The 21846-nt window shown below is 34.3% G+C and overlaps 1 protein-coding gene across 15 annotated transcripts in view; it reads right to left on the bottom strand.

Annotated features, from left to right (window-relative positions):
• The window catches only part of ARB2A (ARB2 cotranscriptional regulator A), a 480464-nt gene that overhangs the window by 333619 nt on the left and 124999 nt on the right, over window positions 1–21846 (bottom strand). For 14 of the 15 annotated variants that reach the window (XM_055233330.2, XM_055233328.2, XM_063612385.1 and 11 more), the window contains 2 exons: window positions 5994–6059; window positions 397–588 (listed from right to left, as the gene is read on the bottom strand). In XM_055233330.2, coding sequence (XP_055089305.1) covers window positions 397–588; window positions 5994–6059 — 258 coding nt within the window. The remainder of the gene's footprint in view (window positions 1–396; window positions 589–5993; window positions 6060–21846) is intronic. The other variant, XM_063612388.1, reaches the window with a different exon arrangement.

Below are 21846 nucleotides of genomic sequence, written 5' to 3' on the forward strand. Positions count from 1 at the left end.
AAAAGCAGTCATGATATTTTTGTCAGAAGTATTTTCAATGATGTTGATAAATATTTGATAGTTTGATAATTGATAGTTTGATAATTGATATTTCACAGGATTAAAAATATTTTCGAAAATATTAATCCTGTGATATTTCACAGGATTAAAAATATTTTAGAAAAATAATTCACTCAAAAGATATTATTTAAATCTTTGTATGCTCAAGATGCCACTTTGTTTTTCTTTGTAACTGCAAAATAATGCAGAATAATCTTTCACACAAGTAAAATAAATAATAACAACCCAAAGATAAGATTATGCTTAGGATATACTTTTTGAAGAAACATAAAAACATATAATAAAACAGTACTGTAAAATGCCAAAAAAAAAAAAAACCCAGGAAATTGTACTTACAGCCACAGCTCTTTTAATAAACGGTATCTGTGTGCCACTGTCCAGATCTTCATTTATAATAAGTCTTCTAGCCCACTGCCCTGCCCTGACAACACCACTACCATGAATTAAAACCATCAGTTTCTGTGGATTTGTCAAAGCATCCTCACTCATAAAGATAAAACTCTTTGGTTCACTCTCAGTGGCATCTACCTGTAATTAAATAAAATTAAATAATAAATAAATGTCTTCTGATCAGGCATACACATAAATGAAGAAACAACTAATGGCTGTTATAAAGTATTAAATGGTTACTATAGAATTATAGAAGTAAAAAACAATTTTAACACAAAATTAAAATATTCAGTAGAGATTAACAATTATATATTAGGTGGATGGGACAAGACATGATAGTAATTTAAATATAAAAATATAAAAAATATTGGTAATATGTTTCTCTTCATTATTATTGTATATTTAGTATTGTATTATCATTGTAAATAAAAATAACTATTTTTTTAGTGCCTCCTATAGTCTAGCTCCTATGCTACCTGTTGTAAAAACATTATCTCATTCAATAACAACCCATTTAGGTGGTACTATTATTATAGTGATTTATAGATGAAGAAATTGAGGCTTAGGGAGTTTACATAAGTTGCCCACAGTCACACAACTATAAGTCTATAGTTGTATAACAGAAATATATTGCACCGATAATAAAAAACAGAAAACTAAAATTGGAGATAGACGTATTGGAAAATCATATATCAGCCAGGAATACCACTAAACTTTTAAAGGGAAGAAGAGGAAACTATTTAAAAACTATCTATTCTATTCTTACCTGATCTATGTAAATGGACTTCCAAATTTCATTCAGATTGTGAACACAGGATTATATAACAATTATTTTTACAAAGCCACATTGTGTACTCCAATGAACTTACTTTATAAACTAGTTACTTACAGAATAAAAGGTAAATATTTTTATCCATTTTGATTGTACTTAATATTTAGATTGTTAACTATATGATGTATGATTTACATTTGAAAGACACAAAACACTTTTAGAAAGCGATAACTTCCCAACCTTTTGTTACATATGCCATGACACACTGAGTGGTATTCCACATCAGCACTGGCGAGTGACTGGAAATGGAAGCCTTTGGATAGCCAGATCAAGCAGGAAGTTGACATTCTGATGGCTGGTACTCTTACATAAAGAAGGTCAATCCACATATTGTGTAACATAATAGCTCTTCACTTTGTCAACTGTATATGTTCATACAATTATCAAAATAGGAAGTATACAAAAACTGTAGATGCCCCCCCGCCTAAATATTCCCAGCCATTATGCTTAGGAAGAGAAAAATAAAATAAAATATAAAATATCTCTACTTCTAAAACAATCAGGCTAGTTTCAGTAAGAGATGGCTTAGGCATTTGTGCAAACAGAGCAAAAATGGCAATTATTTCAGCAAGAGCAGCATGGATACAGGGCTTAAAGAAGAAATAACACCTTTTCATTGAAGCCTTCCCTGACTACCACTTTTAAAACTCCAAACATGTCCCGAGAATTCTGTAGTCCCTTTCACTGTTTTATTTTCCTCCACGGCACATACTAAGATCTAACATATTGTATGCTTTACTCTATATTTTTGCAAATGTGTTTATTCACCGCCTGCTCCCTCCACTAGAATGTAAGTCCAGGCAGGTACAGAGTTCTCTGGTTTGTATCCACTTATAGTCTCAGTACCTAAAATAAAACCTAGCACATTGTAGGCACTCAGTAATTAAAAACAATAAACTTTTGGAATGAGGAATCTTATCAAGCCTCACCAGTGACTTCCTTTAGATAAAAGACATTTAACTAAATAATGGATCCTCTAAAATGGTTATAATACTTGCCTGGTTGAGAAAGCATACACTGAAAATTAAACTAGTACATAATCATAGAGAATTTTACAAGAGCTATACAATGTTAAAGAATTAAAATGACATAACTACAATTTTATTAGCAATAGCTAAAAATACAGGGAGATATAAAGTGTAACACAATCATATTAGCTTCACCTGCATGCTATGTCCAGAGTAAACAAAGTATAATGATGACAATAAATATGACTATAGCCACACAGAAAGATAAGTGGATAACAAACACAGGAAAACCAAACCTAAGAAGAAAAATTCCCTTTTACCTAGGAACATTATATAAAAATAGAAGAATTGCTCAGTTAAAGAGGCTTTAAAAAAAAGTAATGATGATAAGAACAAAATAAAAAAATTGAAAGGCAGAACTGTCAGTGTATAACAAGAAAGAGGCCACAGGGGTTTCTAGTCATTCAGTTATCAAACAGTATGTCTAAACACACACAAAGAAAAGTGCCTCTTAAGGTCAGTGAGGCCTTAATGGATCCTGGAATGGCTATGGAGATAGATATCTATTACCTTAACAAAAAAACCTGTAGTACAGATATTCCAGTAGATGCTGATCACTGTCTCTTTTTTCCTGTTTGACTAAGTCCCCTGTTACCAAGAAACTGAGTCAATTTTTTAAGCAATGGAATACTGGCACTTTGAAGTCCACAGTAATCACTTAAAACTGAAAGAAACTTATTTTCAGATGATAAAAATGTATTTTTTATATTAAAATGCTGCTCGATAAAGGACCACTTGAGTCCAGGAGTTTGAGACCAACCTGGGCAACATAGTGAGACCCTGTCTCTGCAAATAATCAAAAATTAGCTAGGTGTGGTGGTGTGCACCTGTAGTCCCAGCTACTTGGGAGGCTGAGGCTGGAGAATTGCTTGAGCCCAGGAAGTCAAGGCTGCACTAAGCCATGACTGCACCAAAGCACTCAGCTTGTGCAACAGCGTGAGACTCTGTCTCAAAAAAGAAAAAAGAGGGAAAATGGAATCACATTTAAAAAACATGCTGCTAAATAATTTTTAAGGGGCTACAAATTAAGCTAGCCATGAATAAATTAAAGTTTTACTTGAACACTGAGAAAAGTTGACTTTCAAAATACGAGAACATCAGAATATTAAAGAAAAACAACAATGCAAATGAATAATGTAATAATATTAATGAGTAAGGGGTAAGAGCAGTATTTTAGCTGGTCATTGGCTAATATTCACCTCAGTTTACATAGAACTCTGACTTTGCACATGGTAACTACAATGTACTTTCTATAAAGTTAGTGCTAATTTTAAATAGTAAGATATCTATATTAATAAAATAATTTCTTCTTCATTAACCTAATTAAGTTTGAACATACGGCTGTTCCAAGGCCATTTATCTTCAAATAGTGGTAATTTATTAAGCTAAGCTTTCATTAAGGAATACACATAATGGTCATTCCAGCAAACCACCTCACTTTATTACAAATCAACCTCAGACACCTTTTGGTTGGTGAGACTGCACCAAACAATTTTAGCAGTTACCAATTCATTGTGGAATACTGGTGAACACCATTAATTGCTGAAACATGATGCATGTAATAAACTAAGTGAAAATTTGTAGTGAAGTTGTTAATTCATGTCTCCAGTGTTCTATACAAGTATGAGATATTTTACTATAATTGAGAATACCTTATGCCTATTTATGAGAGATGTAGAGTAAACATAGGCATGATCATAATGTTTACTATCAAATCACGGGTTCCACAAAGAGCTGTCATTTAAAAAATGGTTCTTTTTCCCTTTTAAAATAGTTTTAACTATAAAACTAAAAGAGTTCATCACCAGGAAAAAAAAGGTTTGATGGTATTCTTTAAGTAAAAATTTACAGACACCCACATACAAAAACCCACTCTCACTCTGAGATTTAAGAGAGCTCTGGAGAAAAATAATAGCTATTGAAAAATAGTTGTGAAGAGAAGTTGCACAACAATACCAACTATGTGATAATTTAAAGGGAAATATTAATTTCCTAAGACAAAATTCAGAGTTTTTAAGTTTACAAAATAAGGGAAACTTTATTAACCAAAGATGGGCATGATGCTTAAGTTTCATATAAAGTAAATCTCTCTTGCTTATTAGCTTTATATTCCAAATTTAAAATCAAAGGATAATCAGATCCATAATACAGAGTTCTCTTCCATCTATAAAGATCAATAATGAAACTTAAACATATAACATGCTGTATACAGCCAATTATTTTGTGATTTGTCCTAGCAATTTGGAGACTGAAGTGAGTTTAACGGTTCCCTGGAACTAGAAGTATTATAGAGTTAACAGACTCAATATTAATTGTGTTGTATCAATAAATTAACCTAGTGCTCTTTAAATATTATTCTTCAGAAACTCTGAAAGAAATAAAATTAACAAGGAAAACTGGGCAAAGTGACAAAATTCTACCCTGACTTTCCAGAAGACCAAATTTCAATATATACTTTAAATGAAGTAAAATGCTAGGCCTAAAGTCAAAACTAAGACAGTAAGTTTAAATCCAAAAAAGACTGGTATATTCATTCCCAGAAAGGTACTAAAATCTTGTCTGTAAAGGAAGAAAAATTTCCAAATAAACCAAGGGTTGATGTAGCTGTTAACAGAATAATATTTTATTGATTAATCCATCATAAGCACTTGGACCAGTCCACCACCTAAAAAACATTTAAATAAATATATGTTGAATAAATGAATAACGAGTGAATGACTAATAATGTGATCTTGCACTTGAGGTTACTAATGGAAAACTAAATTAAAAGGTTTCCTTTAAAAAAGGAACTATGGAATCAGTTCTGGAGAGGGACAATATTAAGAAATCTTCAAACCCTCCAATTTATAATAAAATAGCACTATCCAAATAATTTTTAAAACTCATGCAACATTTCATGCAAACAAAATTATCTATATGCAAAGTGTTGTGCCTTAAATGAATTACTTTCATCAAGTCTCCCAGAATCTTATATATCATAAAATCACAAAGTTGTCAGGGACAGCAAAGGTCCTCTAATCTAGTCCAACCACTATTTCACACACATGATTACAATCTCTTCATTTTAAAGCTTAATATTTTGTGGTTTACATTTAAAATAACGGGTTTGTGTTTTTTTGTTCTGTTTTGTTTTTTTGACAATTTGAGTCTGAGAACAAATCTCAAACTTTTTCACTCTGAAATGGCAAAATGTGCAAAATTCAAAAAAATGTTCTGCCAAAAAGGGAAGCAGGGTTATGAAACAGGAAGCACCAGGAATGAATTTGGGAATGTATAGAGGAAACAACATACTATGTGTAGAAATAAGACATATTTTTAAAAACCAAGAAATATTTAAAGAGATAGTGAATGTCTAATGTAACAAAAACTGCACTGGTTTACTACAAATAAATAAAAACAAATTATTCTAGTGAAATGAGAAAGGGTACAGGTAAGGGTAATCCTTTTAATTGAGTCATCATTTTCAAAGAGACTAGAGATTGGTTTTTCCTTTATACTGAAGAGTATTCTTTATAAGAACTACTGTGCAGAATAAGGTATACTAATAAGCATTTAAAATTACTGTTATCAACACAATAAACCTTAACATTTAAACTTATCACAGTCAACCCAAAACAAAAGTTTTCTTCTGAATTAAAAACTATTTTACTTGGAAATAAACATTTCTTTAAAATTTGACTTACTGGAATAGATATTTTTTTCAAATTACAGTCCTTTTCCAGGAGCTCATAAACATACTTCGTGATGATCTAAGTAGGAGAGAAATAACACATTAAGATCCAATGTCATCCATTATCAAAACTGACAAAAATTTTGGTAAATTGTTGCAACTTATTGCTCTGAGTAAATATCTCTTCATCTTGGAATGCTCTGATACTGTATTAAGAGACTCCTAATTACCCATAATGGTTTACTTCCTGCTGCTGTATGAATAACTATGAACCTTTGTATTAAGGATTAGGACCAATTAATATACATTAACAAAAATATACACAACTTTCTCTTTTTCAAGAGAATACTCTGAAAGTATATTTTCTTTTTTCAGTGTTTCTAAAATTTGTTTCTCCTATTATTTTCCCATAGGCATTACATTTAATATATTAATGGCACCTTAGTGACTCTGAATCTCAACACCTCTTTTATGTTCACTGAATCGAGGAGGAAAAAGTCAGAGGTATTCTAAACAGAAAAGGAAAACTCATCCAGAAAGTCAGGGACATGTCAGTAACACTGCTTATGCTAGGAAGAAACATAGTTCCTCTAGATGTCCATGTCCTAATTCCTGCAACCTGTGAATAAGTTATGTTACAAATTAAATGAACCAACAGATATAACTGAGGTTTAGAACCTCGAAATGGCGAGATTTTCTAGGATTATCTGGGTTGTCTTTAAATGTAGAAGATTACAGAAGAACAGTGGGTCAGAGAGATGCAAAGTGACTCAACTAGCTATTGCTTGTTTTCAACATGGAGGAAGAAGACAAGCCAAGAAATGTAGTAGCTTTTATAAAGTGGAATAACCTTCAGTTTACAGCAGTTAGAAAATGAGACCTCAGTCCTACAACTGCAAGGAACTGAATTCGGCCAGCAACCCTTATAAGCAGTAAACAAATTCTCCCCTAGATCCTAAAAACAGCTTGTTCACACCTTAATTTTAGCCCAGTGAAACTCATACGGGACTTCTGACCTACAGAATTGTTAAGATAATAAATTTGTGTTGCTTTAAGCCTCGAAATTTATAGTAATTTGTTATAGCAGCAAAAGAAAATCAACACACTATTTCTATTAAGGAAGGCAAAGAGTAAGGAAAGAGACATCTGGAATAAAAACAAATATTAAATAGATGGTACTAATGGTCATTTTAAGGAGTGTTTCTCCACCCCAAAATGTCTTAAGTTATCTATGCAAAATGCCTCAGAGAATAATTTTAGCAGAAACATAATTAAAAGTCAAATTTTATGAAACAAAATCACAGGATGATTTTTTTTAGAAAATTAAGATGTCAATTGCTTTGGTGCTGTATTCGTAATCTAAAATAGATTCTTTATCCTGCTTTCTTCAAGGAGTCCAAAATTCTTTCTTCTATGTATACGTATTCATTTCATTTTAGAAACAGTATATTAGATGTATGCTAGAACAGCTTTATCTTGGCTGGTAATGGTAATTTCAAAAGCTATGATACTACATTAGAACTAGGTAATAAAATGCTAGTTATTAAACTAATAGTATTCTTACATTTTAACATAGTAGTTAAAATTATGTTGATTATACCTTCACTGGGATGTAGTGGTACTGTAGACTTATAAGGGTAAACTAAAAATGTGGAGGTTCAGACTAAACATATGCGTAAAGTTATACAATGACCTGCTGCTTTAAGAGAAATAGATTAAATAAGATTAGCAAAATGAGTGGTTTAACTTTTCGAAAATATCCTACTATCTATGAAATCACAAAATATCCTTACATTTGAAGTAACAACAAAACCAATGAAACTTAATCCAAATGAATTCTACCACCATGCCGAATACTTGAGACATAATCTGAGAATTAAAAAATTAAATACTACTGACCTTACAAAAAAGCTGAAGAAACTAAAAGTCAACAGCTCTTACTAGATACATCAGTTAATCCTCAAGGTTTATACTACAGGATAATATAAAACAATTCAAAAAACTCAAAAATTGATTATTTAGCTTTGAAAAACATGATAGAGCAAGTCTGGAATTTGCAACATATCAAACCAAGTAATAAAACTATATATCAAGTAAGAGTTGGAGAAACACTACCTAACTTGCCTAATTTGCTTTGATCTCCAAATCCTTACTGTAGGAAAAAAGCAACCATAGATGAAATCATCTATCTTATAGGCAATTTTCCATGTTCAGCATGCTCTCCTCAGCTCTAGTCATCCTCCAAAATACAGATCACATGTCAGCTCCTTCAGGTAACTCTCACGGTCTCATCCCAACCCTCCAACGTATGGCAAAGTGTCTCACCTCTCTTTTCCTCTGGACATGACTGAATATCATTGTCTAACATACTACTTGAATATCGTTACCTATCTGTTACACCTCTACCTATAGAACACTATAATTTTGGTCTCCTACCTTTATTCCTTCTTGTATTCAGAGGATACTCCGGCAAACAGAAGATACTTAAAATTGTATATGAATTCTCCTCTGTCCATCCTGTCTACATCTTTTGAGGGAGATACAAGTTCAAGATTTAAAAAAAAAAATTTCTAATTGCTAAATCAAGGCTTAGGAAGAAAGCATCAAGGACTCATTCATTGCCTTCCAGATTGTATAGAATTGCATTCTGCATTTAGAAAAACCAAAAAATGAAAAAGATAATTTCAAAAAGGAGATGAAAAAAGTATTTCTTTCCAAATGTCATCTGTGTTCAAATGTTCACTGGGAGCTGTGTTTATAGATGGAAAAGAAAAGGCCTAAGAGACTACGCAGGGTCTAAAATTATGTTTTCATTCTAATAAGAAACAGAGAATTTCCGTTGTCTGGTCTGATGTATATAGAGCTTGGAAGTAGGTACTACTGACCTTACAAAGAGAAAAAAGGCTGAACAAACTGAAAGTCAACAACTTGCATTAGCTCCATCAGAGAAGTGAGGCCACAGAGCAAACTGCTTCCCTGAAAATGGAGAGACAGACAAGCAGATATAAAATCAGTTTACAGGGTACCTCAGCTGAAGCCAGTACTAATGTAAGAACACTTTAAACTGCAATGGAGGAACTGCTGGTGGGGTGTGGACTAGCTTAAGAGTTAAAAACTAGGAGGAGGTTCAAACTTAAGGGAGAGGGGACAAATTTTTATGAGTTTTACTTCCAGGAGGGCTACTAGGTTCTCACTATGAAGACTACATAAAAACTCTCAGGCAGGGGAAGGGGAAAAGTAACCATTTAAAAATACTCCAGAGCTCTCTATTGTCTTTAACAATGCCTGAAATAGTTCAAGAGAAACTATTTTACCAGAACCTAGCTGACCTGGGGGAAAGGGAAATGCCCAACTCCGGCTCATTTAAGAGACGAGACCTAATAGAGGACTATAGAATATCTCCCCATCTACCCTAAGTTACCACCATATCAACAGAGTTCCTAAAAAATACCAGGGGATTACAGCTAAAATAACTCTAAGAGTCAGGCCCTTTTTAAGGACCCTAGAAAAAACCAAAGACAACAGAGGAGACAAAAACAAAGAGCCTAGAGGAAACTGTAGCCTCTGACATGCAGCTAAAGCAAACAATAAACACAATCTAATGCCTAGCCAAATAAACATAAAACCTCACACTAAAGACCTATTTACTTCAGTTCCTTTCACCTGATATGTAATATCAGGCTTTCAACAAGTAGTTACCAGGCTGCTAAAAGGCAAAAAAACAAACAAACAAAACCCCCATGATCTGAAGAGACAAACCAAACATCAGAACTAGACTCAGATATGGCAGAGATAGTGGAATCATCAGACTAGGAATTTAAAACAACTACAATATGCTAAGGCTTTATTGGAAAAATGCACCACATACAGGAACAGATGGGTAATGTAAGGAGAAACATGGAAACCAAGATACAATCAAAAGGAAATGTTAGATCAAAACCACTGTAACAAAAATGAAGACTGGGTTTAATAGGCTAATTGGTAGACTGGACACGGCCAAGGAAAGACTCAATGAGCTTAAAGATAAGTTAATGGAAATGCTCAAAATGTAATTGCAAAGAGAAAACAAGAATGAAAAGACAATACAGAATATTAGAGAACTGTGGGGCAATCACACAAGGTGTAACTTATGCATAATGAGAATACAAGAAGGAGAAGAGAGAAGAAACAGAGAAAATATTTGAAGTAATAATCGTTGAGAATATTCCAAAATTAATGACGGATAGAAAATAATAGATCCAAGAAGTGCAGAGAGCATCAAGCTGGATAAATAAAACAAAGAAACAAACAAAAAGACTATACCTTGCCAAAGTGAAAATCTTAAAAGAAGCTGGTGGGGGAAGGGTGGAAATTTACTTACAGAGGAACAAGGATCAGAATTACATTGGACTTCTCTTACAAACTATGTAAGCAAGAAGACAGAGGAGGGAATTATTCAGTGTTGAAAGAAACCCCACCAACCTAGAATTTTATATCCTGCAAAGTTATCCTTCAAAATTGAGGGAGAAATAAAGACTTTCTGAGACAAATAAAAATTTAGGGAATTTTTTTCTTTTTTTTTTTTTTGCCAGTAGACCTGCCTCACAAGAAATGTTAAAACTTATTTCAGAGAAAATGAAAATTACAGAGGTCAGGAATTTGGATCAACACAGAAACAGAAGTGTTAGACAAGAAAGAAATGAAGGTAAAATAAAATATTTTATTATTCTTATTTGGTCTAACAGATAACAGTTTGTTTAAAATAATAACAGCAACAATGTATTTTGTGATTATAGATAAGCAGAATGAATGTCAGCAATGTTATAAGCGACAAGAGGGAAGAACTGATTATACTCTGTTATAAGGTACTTGTACTACACATGAAGAGGTCTAGTGTCATCTGAAAGAAACACTGGAAAGAAAAATCTACTACACCTGGCAATTTTCCTGGATTTCTTCTGATTCCTAAGAAGCTGCCGTAAAGATAAAAGTTAAATGAATCCACAATGGAAGTGATAGAAAAATAATTTTGAGATTATATATTCATGGAATAAATCTCCTGACTACTAATACAGTAATGCCCTCAAGGAATTAGAGTCTGACTCAAATTTTTCTAGCTCAGAGTTTCTCCATGCAGGGATTAAAGAAAATTGTTAAAAGGAGAGCAGGGGTGATCAATGAAATACAACACAGAAATAAGGAAAATGAAGTATAATAAAAATCATTTCTCCATGGAGCACTTCCAATAGAAGGGTTATATTCATCCTACTATGAATTTACTTTTGACACTTATTAAGCACTTACTATGTGCTTATCACGTTCCTCATTCATCTCAGCATTACTTCAGGTCTTTAATTAAATAAGAAGCCAGCAATGATAACCTTTAGTCCAGTAACAGCACTGAAATTATTCTAGCTAGTTATAATTTAAGGGGGTGAGGAAGAGTGACATTAAGAAGCCTCCTAGAAGGTACTACAGATCCTTTTGAGAAATAAAATGTAGTACATGGTAATATATATTACTGCATAGGTAAGGTAAATAATATAAATACTTCAATTAAACACAAAGTTTATTTTATTACCAGATATTCAAGCTTTCATTCTTTCTTCCTCAGAAGAAAATCTCTCAATAGTAACAAACTAAATTTGGCCTTATTGATTCATAGCAATAACAATTGTTATTTTACAACTTTATTAACTACATAAGATAAAAAATTTCTATATTAGGCCTATTAGGAGAGTAAGAACATCAGCCCAAGACATAAAACACCAGTACCCATACATCACCAGTCATACCCATCCCTATAGATGACACAGAAATGCTAAGAGAATCCTGACTTTAAACGTAAAGGTGGATGAATGGAATCAAAAGGGAAACTCTAAAAGATTTAAATATATCTATAAAATTTTTATGCCTCTTTCAACCAAATAAAATCTTAGAAAACAGACTCAGTAAGTATCTGAATTAGGAAAATATGAAGTAAAACATTAAAAGAAATAATTTTTAAAAAGTTTTTAAACATATGAAACATTTTAAAAGAAAAATAACTTTTAAATGCTTAAAATATTTTAAAATAAACCATTTTTTCTGTGCTTGTATAGCGGTAAGTATACCTACCTGTTACGTGGGACGCTGGGGTTTGATTCTCCCCACAACCAAAAAAAGAAAAGAAACAATTTGTAAACAGCCTTAAGATAATAAATCATTGCCTAATAGAAATTTGGTTCTAAATGGCAGAATGAAATTAAGTCATTTATAATGAGTACACTTAAGTGATAATAATACTCTCAGTTTTCTGCTTGAAATAATTACATATATCATGTTTACATTAAATGGATACTTACAAAACAGTTGAAAATAGTTTACTTTTACATAAGCATCTTCTTTTAACATTATTCATTTGCTTAGAAAGCCCTGATTTCACAAATGAGCCCAAAGGAGTCAAAATAAGCAATCTGATTTATCACACTACAATGTATCACAAATGTAAATGAAGTTTGGTATTATAAGCTCTTACTGTATTGAAAGTTTAAAAATATTTTGAAGATAAACTTTCGCTTTTTTTTTTTTTTTTTTTTTTTTTTTTGAGATGGAGTCTTGCATGGTTGCCCAGGCTGGAGTGCAGTGGTGCGATCTCAGCTCACTGCAAGCTCTGCCTCCTGGGTTCACGCCATTCTCCTGCCTCAGCCTCCCGAGTAGCTGGGACTACAGGCACCCACGACCATGCCTGGCTAATTTCTTGTACTTTTAGTATAGACGGGGTTTCACCGTGTTAGCCAGGATGGTCTCGATCTCCTGACCTTGGGATCCGCCCGCCTCGGCCTCCCAAAAACTTTCGCTTTTAACACAATGTTTAGCCAGGCACGATGGCTCACACCTGTAATCCCAGAACTTTGGGAGGCCGAGGCAGGTGGATCACCTGAGGTCAGGGGTTCGAAACCAGCCTGGCCAACATGGCAAAACCCAGTCTCAACTAAAAATACAAAATTAGCCAGGCATGGTGGTGCATGCCTGTAATCCCAGCTACTTGGGAGGCTGAGGCAGGAGAATCACTTGAACCCGGGAGGCAGAAGTTGCAGTGAGCTGAAATAGCACCATTGCACTCCAGCCTGGGCAACAAGAGCAAGACTCCGTCTCAAAAATAAACAAACAAATAAATAAATAAAAATACAATATTTATTCTATCCTGTGTTACTCAGTTTCACTTTGCTTATTATGATTAATAAAAATACAATTTAAAATCCCCATACCATTTATTTTGAGATGCAGAGGCTTCAAGATCTTTGTATTCAGTATGTAACTGAATAACTGGTTGGATACCTCAATTTAAAATATACCAATAAATGCGGGATAGTGCCCTACCAGGTCTCAGGAGCAGAAGTGAGACAGATCTCACTCCTGGAAATCTAATCCTTGGCATGGTCTGCCACCAAAGGAGTAGGGAGCAAATCCTGCCAAAGTCCTGCTTGAGTCAAAGGAAATGCAAGAGTGGTGCCAGCTGCTGAAGGAAGCACCTACCAAAGCCTCTAAATGGACAAGGACGAGGGGAGTAATCTCTCGCCTCCATGCCCGTTTTCTCAGTTCACTGTTATGAACTTGGCAAAGGCTTTTCCCACCAGGGTTTATGAGCATGGCCTTAAAGAGACAAACAACTTCTTGAGTTTCTCCAGTGGCTCCACTCCTACTGAAGGTGAACACTGGCTCGGGGAGGGTGCTTTTCATGCTTCTCCATTGCCTCTGCTCCTGCACCCACCAACCAGCTCTTACAATTAAGTGCTACCTACTGACTGTAGCCTGAAATACGCGACCAATCAAAATTACATTGCTAAAACAAGCAACATCTGAGAAAGCCAATTAACAAACCTATCTATATCCAAGAAACCTACACAGAGCCTTGGCACCCTGAAAGCACCAGAAACAAATCCAATCAATCACAAACAATACATACCACAGTCATACCCACAAGGGAAAAAAGAATAATAAATCAAGATGACCCATCCAAATGATAGCAAACTAAAAAAAAAAAAAAAAAAAGAGAGAGAAATATCAGCTCTCTTAGATGAGAATGAACAGTGCGCGAACTCTGGCAATACAAAAAGCCAGAGTGTTTCATCATCTCTAAATGATCCCACTAGTTCCCCAGCAATGGATGCTAAACAGAACAAAAATTCTGAAATGACAGAGAATTCAGAATATGGGTGGCAAAGCAAATGAATGGGACCCAGAAGAAAGCTGAAATCCAACATGAAGAAATCGGAAAAACAATTCAGAAACTGAAGATGACATAGCTGCTATATTAAGAAAGAACCAAATGGAACTTCTGGTATTGAAAAATTCACTACAGGGGGCTGGGTGTGGTGGCTCACGCCTGTAATCCTAGCACTTTGGGAGGCCAAAGCAGGAGGATCTCTTGAACCCAGGAGTTCAAGACCAGCCTGGGCAACATAGGGAGACCCTGTCTCTTAAAAAAAAAAAAAAAAAAAAAAGAGAGAGAAAACTCACTACAGGAATTTCTTTTTCTTTTCCTTTTTGAGACAGTCTCGCTCTGTTGCCCAAGCTGGAATGCAGTAGCATGAGATCATAGCTCACTGCAGCCTCAAACTCCCGGGCTCAACTGATCCTCCCACTTTAGCCACCGAAGCATCTGGGACTACAGGTGCACGTCACCATGCCCAGATAATTTTTAAATTTTTTTGGTAGAAACCAGGTCTCACTATGTTGGCCAGGCTGGTCTTGAACTCCTTGAACTTACGCAATCCTCCCGACTTGGCCTCCCAGTAGTTCTAACATGAGTAGTCCTAGGCGTGAGCCACTGTGCCCAGCCAGGAATTTCAAACTACAATTGGAAGTCTTAACAACAGAATACATCAAGCGGAAGAAGGAATCTCAGAGCTCAAAGACTGGCCCTTCCAAGTCAACCTACACAAAAATAAAGAAAAAATAATTGTAAAAACTGAACAAAGCCTTCAAGAAATATGGGATTATGTAAAGTGACCAAATCTATGACTTACTGGCATTCCTGAGTGAGAAGAGAAAGTAAGCAACTAGGAAAACATATTTGAGGATATAATTAAGATCTTGCTTAAATTGGTCAACATGCAGATAGATACAAGAAATCCAGAGAATTTCTGCAAGATACTATACAAGATGACCTTCCCCAAGACACATAGTCATCAAACTATCCAAGATCAATGCAAAAATTCTTAAAAGGCAGCTATAGAAAAGAATCACATCACCAATAAAAGAAAATCCATGAGATTAACAGCAGAATTCTCAGCAGAAACCTTATAAGCCAAAAGAGACTGGGGACCCATTTTTAGCATTCTTTAAGAAATGAGATTTCTGCCAAGAATTTCATATCCCATCCAACTAAGCTTCATAAACAAAAGAGAAATAAAGTTGTTCCCAGACAAGCAATCACTAAAGGAATTGATCACTATCAAAAAATGCTTATGGGGTATCTGAACATGGAAATGAAAGAATGATACTTGCTACCACAAAAGCACATGCAAGCACATAGCCTACAGACCCAATAAAGCAACTACACAATTGAGACTACCATGCAACTAGCTAACGACACCACACAGGAAGAAAACCTCAAATATCAATATTAACCTTGAATGCAAACAGTGTATACACTCCACTTAAAAGACACTGAGCGGCAAACTGGATGGAAAAACAAGACCCATCCTTCTACTGTCTTCAAGAGAGCAATCTCACATGTAATGACACACAAAGGCTCAAAGTAAAGATCTATCTACACAGAAAGATCTGTCTCAAAGTAAAGATCTATCTATACAGAAAGATCTTTCTCAAAGTAAAAATCTTTCTATAGAAAAAGATCTATCATGCAAGTAAAAAAAAAGGGCAGAGGTTGTTAATCCTGTATCGGATAAAATAGACTTTAACAATAAAAAGGACAAAAAGTAATATTACATGATGATAAAGGGTTCTATTCAACAAATAAATAGGCACCCAACATTGGAGCACCCAAATTTATAAAACAATTACTTCTAGACCTAAGAAAAGACTTATATAGCCACACAATAGTAAGGGGAGAATTTAACACCCCACAAAAGCTATTAAACAGATCATCAAGGCAGAAAACAAACAAAAATCTGAACTTAAATTGGACACTTAATTAATTGAACCTAATAAACATCTATGGAATACTCCACCCAACAACAACAAAATATATATTATTCTCATCTGCACACAGAACATACTTCAGGATTGCCCACATGCTTGGTCATAATACATGTCTTGGTAAATTTTTTGAAAAAAACTAAATTAAAAAATAAAATAAATAAAAAATGAATCATACAAAACATCTTCTCAGACCAGGGTGGAATAAAAATAGAAATCAACACCATGAAGAACTCTCAAAACCACACAAACTACATATGGATATCATTACATAAAAGTCTTGAATGACTTCTGGATAAACAATGAAATTAAAGCAAAAATCAAAAAATTCTTTTAAACAAACAAAAATAGAGACACAACATACACCTCTGGGATGTGGCAAAAGCATTCAGAGGAAAGTTTGTAGTGCTAAATGACTGCATCAAGAAAACAGAAAAATCTCAGCCGGGCGCAGTGGCTCATGCCTGTAATCCCAGCACTTTGGGAGGCCGAGGCAGGCGGATCACGAGATCAGGAGATGGAGACCATCCTGGCTAACATGGTGAAACTCCGTCTCTACTAAAAAAATATAAAAAATTAGCCGGGCATGGTAGCAAGCACCCTGTAGTCCCAGCTACTCCAGAGGCTGAGGCAGGAGAATGGTGTGAACCTGGGAGGCGGAGCTTGCAGTGATCCAAGATCACGCCACTGCACTCCAGCCTGGGACACAGAGCAAGACTCCATCTCAACAACAAAAAAAAAAAAAAGGAAAACAGAAAAATCTCAAAATTAACAACCTATCCTTGCACCTAAGGGAACTAGAAAAACAAGAACAAACTAAATTCAAAGCTGGTATAAGGAAAAAATAATTAAAATCAGAACAGAACTAAATGAAATTGAGACCCCAAAAAACCATCCAAATGATCAACAAAATAAAAAATTTGGTTCTTTGAAAGATAAATAAAATTGATAAACTGTTAGCTAGATTAACAAAGAAAATAAATCTATGCACAATCAGAAATGAGAAAGATGACATCACAATTGATCCCAGAGAGATATAAAAGATCCTCAGAGACTACTATATACATCTCTATGCACACAAACTAGAAAATTTAGAGGAAATGGATACATTCCCTGAAACACACAACCTCCCAAGATAGAATGAGGAAAAAACAACAGTCTTGAACAAGTGATGAAATTGAATCAGTAATTTAAAAAAACTACCAACCAAAAAAAGCCCTGGAACAGATTGATTCACAGCTGAATTCTACCAATTCTACTAGATATGCAAAGAGCTAGTACCAATTCCACTGAAACTATTACAGAAAGTCAAGGAGGAGGGACTCCTCCCTAACTCCCTATCCCAATCTGGTAAAGATACAATAAGAAAAGAAAACTACAGGTCAATATCCCTGATGAACAGAGACCAAACAATCCTCAACAAAATACTAGCAAATCGAATCCAGCAGCACATCAAAAAGTTAATTGACCATGATCAAGTGGGCTTTATTCCTGGAATGCAAGGATAGTTCACCATATGCAAATCAATAGATGTGATTCATTACATAAGCAGAATTAAAAACAAAAACCATTTTTTGTTATTTATTGTTAATGAGATGATCATTCATCTCAACAGACACAGAAAAATGCTTTCATTAAATCCAACATCCTTCATGATAAAAACCCTCAATAAACTAGCCATCAAAGGAACATATCTCAAAATAATAAGAGTCATCTATGAAAAACACACACCCAATATCATACTGTACAGGCAAAAGTTAGAAGTATTCCCCCTAAGAAGATATCCAGTCTCATCACTTCTATTCAAGATAGTACTGAAAGTCCTAGCCAGAGCAATCAGGCAAGAGGAAGATATAAAAGGTATCTGATATGGTTTGGCTCTCTGTCCCAAATCTCAAATCTCATCTCGAATTGAAATCCCCACCTCTCAAGGGAGGGAAGTGATTACATTATGGGGACAGTTTCCCCCTTTGTGTTCTCATGATAGTGAGTGAATTTTCATGAGATCTGATGGTTTCATAAACAGGAGTTTTTCCTGTGCTCTCACATGCTTGAACTTCTCTCTCCTGCTGCGATGTGAAGAAGGTCCTTGCTTCCCCTTTGCCTTCTGCTATGATTGTAAGTTTCCTGAGGCCAATTAAAACCCTTTCCTTTATAAATTACACAGACTTGGTTATTTCTTTATAGAAGTGTGACAGCGGACTACTACAGCATCTAAATAGGAAAAGAGAAAGTCACATTATCTCTTTTCATTGCTGATATGACTCTATATCTAGAAAACCCTAAAGATTCCACCATATGACTCCAAGACATGATAAATGACTTCAGCGAACTCTCAGGACAGAAAATCAACACACAAAAATTAGCATTTCTATATACCAATAACATTCAAGCTGAGAACCAAATTACGAATGCAATCCCATTTACAATAGCCACCAAAAAAAAAAATCTAAAAATACATCTAACATATGAGGCAAAAGATCTCTAGAAGGAGAATTGCAAAACAGTGCTGAAAGACTCATAGATGACAAAAACAAATGGAAAAGAATTTCATGCTAATGAATTGCAGGAATCAATATCATTAAAATATTTATACTGCCCAAAGCAATCTATGGATTCAATGATATTCCTATCAAATTACCAATGTCATTTTTCACAGAATTAGAAAAAGCTATTCTAAAATTCACATGGAACCCAAAAAGAGACAAAATAGTCAAGCCAATCCTAAGGAAAAAGAAAAAAGAAAAAAAATCAAGCTGGAAGCATCACATTACCTGACTTCAAACTATACTACAAGGCTACAGTAAACAAAACAGCATGGTACTGGTACAAAAATAGATACATAGGCCAATGGAACAGAATACAGACCCCCTGAAATAAAGTCACACACCACCAACCAACTGATCTTCAACAAAGTCAGCAAAAATAAACAATGGAGAAAGGATACCCTATTCAATAAATGGTGCTGGGAAAATTGGCTAACAATAGGCAGAAGAATAAAACTTGACCCCGACTTCTTACCATATAGAAAAATTAACCCAACATGGATTAAAGACTTATATGTAAGACCTCAAACTAAAAATCCTAGAAGAGAATCTAGGAAATACTCTTCCAGATGGTGGCCTAGGCAAAGAATTTATGACAAAGTCCTCAAAAGCAAATGCAACAAAAACAAAAATTGACAACTGGGACCTAATTAAACTAAAGAGCTTCTGCGCTACAAAGGAAACTGTCAAATGAGTTAACTGACAATCTACAGAAGAAATTATTTTAAAACTATGCATCTGACAAAGGATCAATATCCAGAATCTATAAGGTGCTTAAACTATTGAACAACCAAAAAACAAATAACCTCATCAAAAAGTGGGCAAAGGTCCACTTTTTTTGAACAGTTCTCAAAAGAGATATACAAGCAGCCAACAAACATGAAAAAAATGCTCAAATCACTAATCACCAGAGAGATGCAAATCAAAGCCACTATGAGATACCTTCTCACACTATTCAGAATGGCTGTTATTCAAAAGTTAAAAAATAAAAGATGTTGGTGAGGCTGCAGAGGAAAGAGAACACTTATACATTGTTGGTGGGAATGTAAGTTAGTCGGCCCCTGTGGAAAGCAGTTTGTTGATTTCTGAAAGAACTAAAAATGGACTTAGCACTCAAACCAGCAATCCCATTACTGTGTATACAACCAAAGAAAAATAAATCATTCTACCAAAAAGATACCTGCACTCATATGTTTATTGCAGCACTATTCACAATAGCAAAGACATAGAGTCAACCCAGGTGTCCATCAATAGTATGGACTGAATAAAGAAAATGTGGTACACATACATGATGGAATACTATGCAGCCAGAAAAAAATAATGAAATCATGTCCTTTGCAGCACCATGGATGCAGCTGAAGACCATTATCCTAAGTGAATTAATGCAGAAACAGAAAACCAAATGCTACATGTTCTCACTTATAAGCGAGAGCTAAACATTGGGTACGCATGGGCACAAAGATGGGAACAATAAACACTAGGGAATGCAAAAGTAGGGAGGCAGGGAAGAAAGGAGGGAAGGTAAGGGTTGAAAAACTACCTATCACGTACTATGTTCACTAGTTGGGTGATGAACTCATTAGAAGCCCAGACCTCAGCATCACGCAATATATCCGTGTAACAAACTTGCACATGTACCCCCTGAATCCAAAATTAAAAAAAAAAAATATTCTTTCTATATTACAAAAAATAAAATGTACCAAGATTATAGATACCAGTGGCTGGAACGGGTGGGGTGGGCGTTGAGGGTGGAAATGAAGAGATAGTAGTTAATGGATACAAACATACAGTTAGATAGAAGGTAAAAATTCTAATGTTTGATAACAGAGTAGGGCAATTGTGGTTAGCAATAACGTACTGCATGTTAAGTAGCTAGAAGAGAGTACTTAAAATGTTCTTAACACACTGAAATGGTCAAGGTGACAGATACCCCAGATACCCTGTCTTGATCATTACACATTCTATGCATATAACAAAGTATCACAAGTACCCCATAAATGTGTAAAATAATATGTATCCGTAACAGGAAATAAAAACTTACAGCTTTTTAAAAACCGGTCTTACTCATTTCATCTCTAAACAGACCAATTGAAATTGGTAGGAGATTTCAGCTTTGAGCAATGACCTGATTTAAAATGAGTTTATCCCCAGTGCAGTAAGTTAGGAACATTCACAACGTGTAATATTTACCTTTAGGGCCAAGAAGTATATTATGGTTCAATGGAAACAAATTTAGTTTTGTTTCTACAAATAGTAAAAGTTACTATGCAGGTGAAACCTATATATTGAATTTAATATTACAGATTATTTTTTACATTTTACGAAATGGGAAAATTTATCACTATTATTGATTAACCAAAAAAAGCAAATGTTGATGCTCAAATATTAAATAACCACTCTTGGAAAATATCAAATTTTGATATTTTTACAAAAAAACCTTGCATGCATAATTAGGCTTACTTTCTACTTTTTCCTGCTCTTACATTTTAGATGAATGTCTTATGTATCACATTAAAATTTTGTTTTGGTGTTTTTAACTCAAGCTGGCAGGTTTAATTCTTTGTAGTTACTGAATCATTTTATCCTGTACCTTTTATTTACCTGCTTTTTCTATGTTTCTTTCTTTCTCTTCCTATCTTTTAATAGGTTAAGTTTTCTTTATTTCTCACTCTCTGGTATAAAAGTGATATATTCTGGTTCTATTTCTCTAGTGACATCCTTAGAGTTTTAACATGAATACTTAGCATACTTACATCTAAAATTAATCTTCTTTTCTTGAATAGTTCAAAGACTTTAGAGAAATTTACCTCATCTTTTTAATGCATCTTACCTCCTTCATGTTATTTTTAAATAAGATATTTTTCTACCTTGGTTTTGTATTTGTTGCTGTTTATTATTGTTGTTGCTTTATATAGCTAAAGTTCCTTTACACTGCTCACAGGCTTACAAATTCCATTGCTCAGCATTCCTTCTTAGTTGCATCTCACTTTCTTTCTTCTTATTAATTCAGTTTGCTTCTTTGGTAGCTCTTTAGCAAAAGGTAAACTGTCAGCCTTTGTCTGAAAATACATGTATCTGAACCTAATTTTGAATTATGGTTTTATTTGAGCATACAATTCTGGATCAATAGTTATTTCCTCTGGTTTCTTCTGGTATCCACAGCTGTTAGTGTTTCAGCTGTCAGTCTAGCTGAGG

The sequence above is a fragment of the Symphalangus syndactylus genome, chromosome 11 (assembly GCF_028878055.3).
Source record: "Symphalangus syndactylus isolate Jambi chromosome 11, NHGRI_mSymSyn1-v2.1_pri, whole genome shotgun sequence".
Classification (NCBI taxonomy): Eukaryota; Metazoa; Chordata; class Mammalia; order Primates; family Hylobatidae; genus Symphalangus; species Symphalangus syndactylus.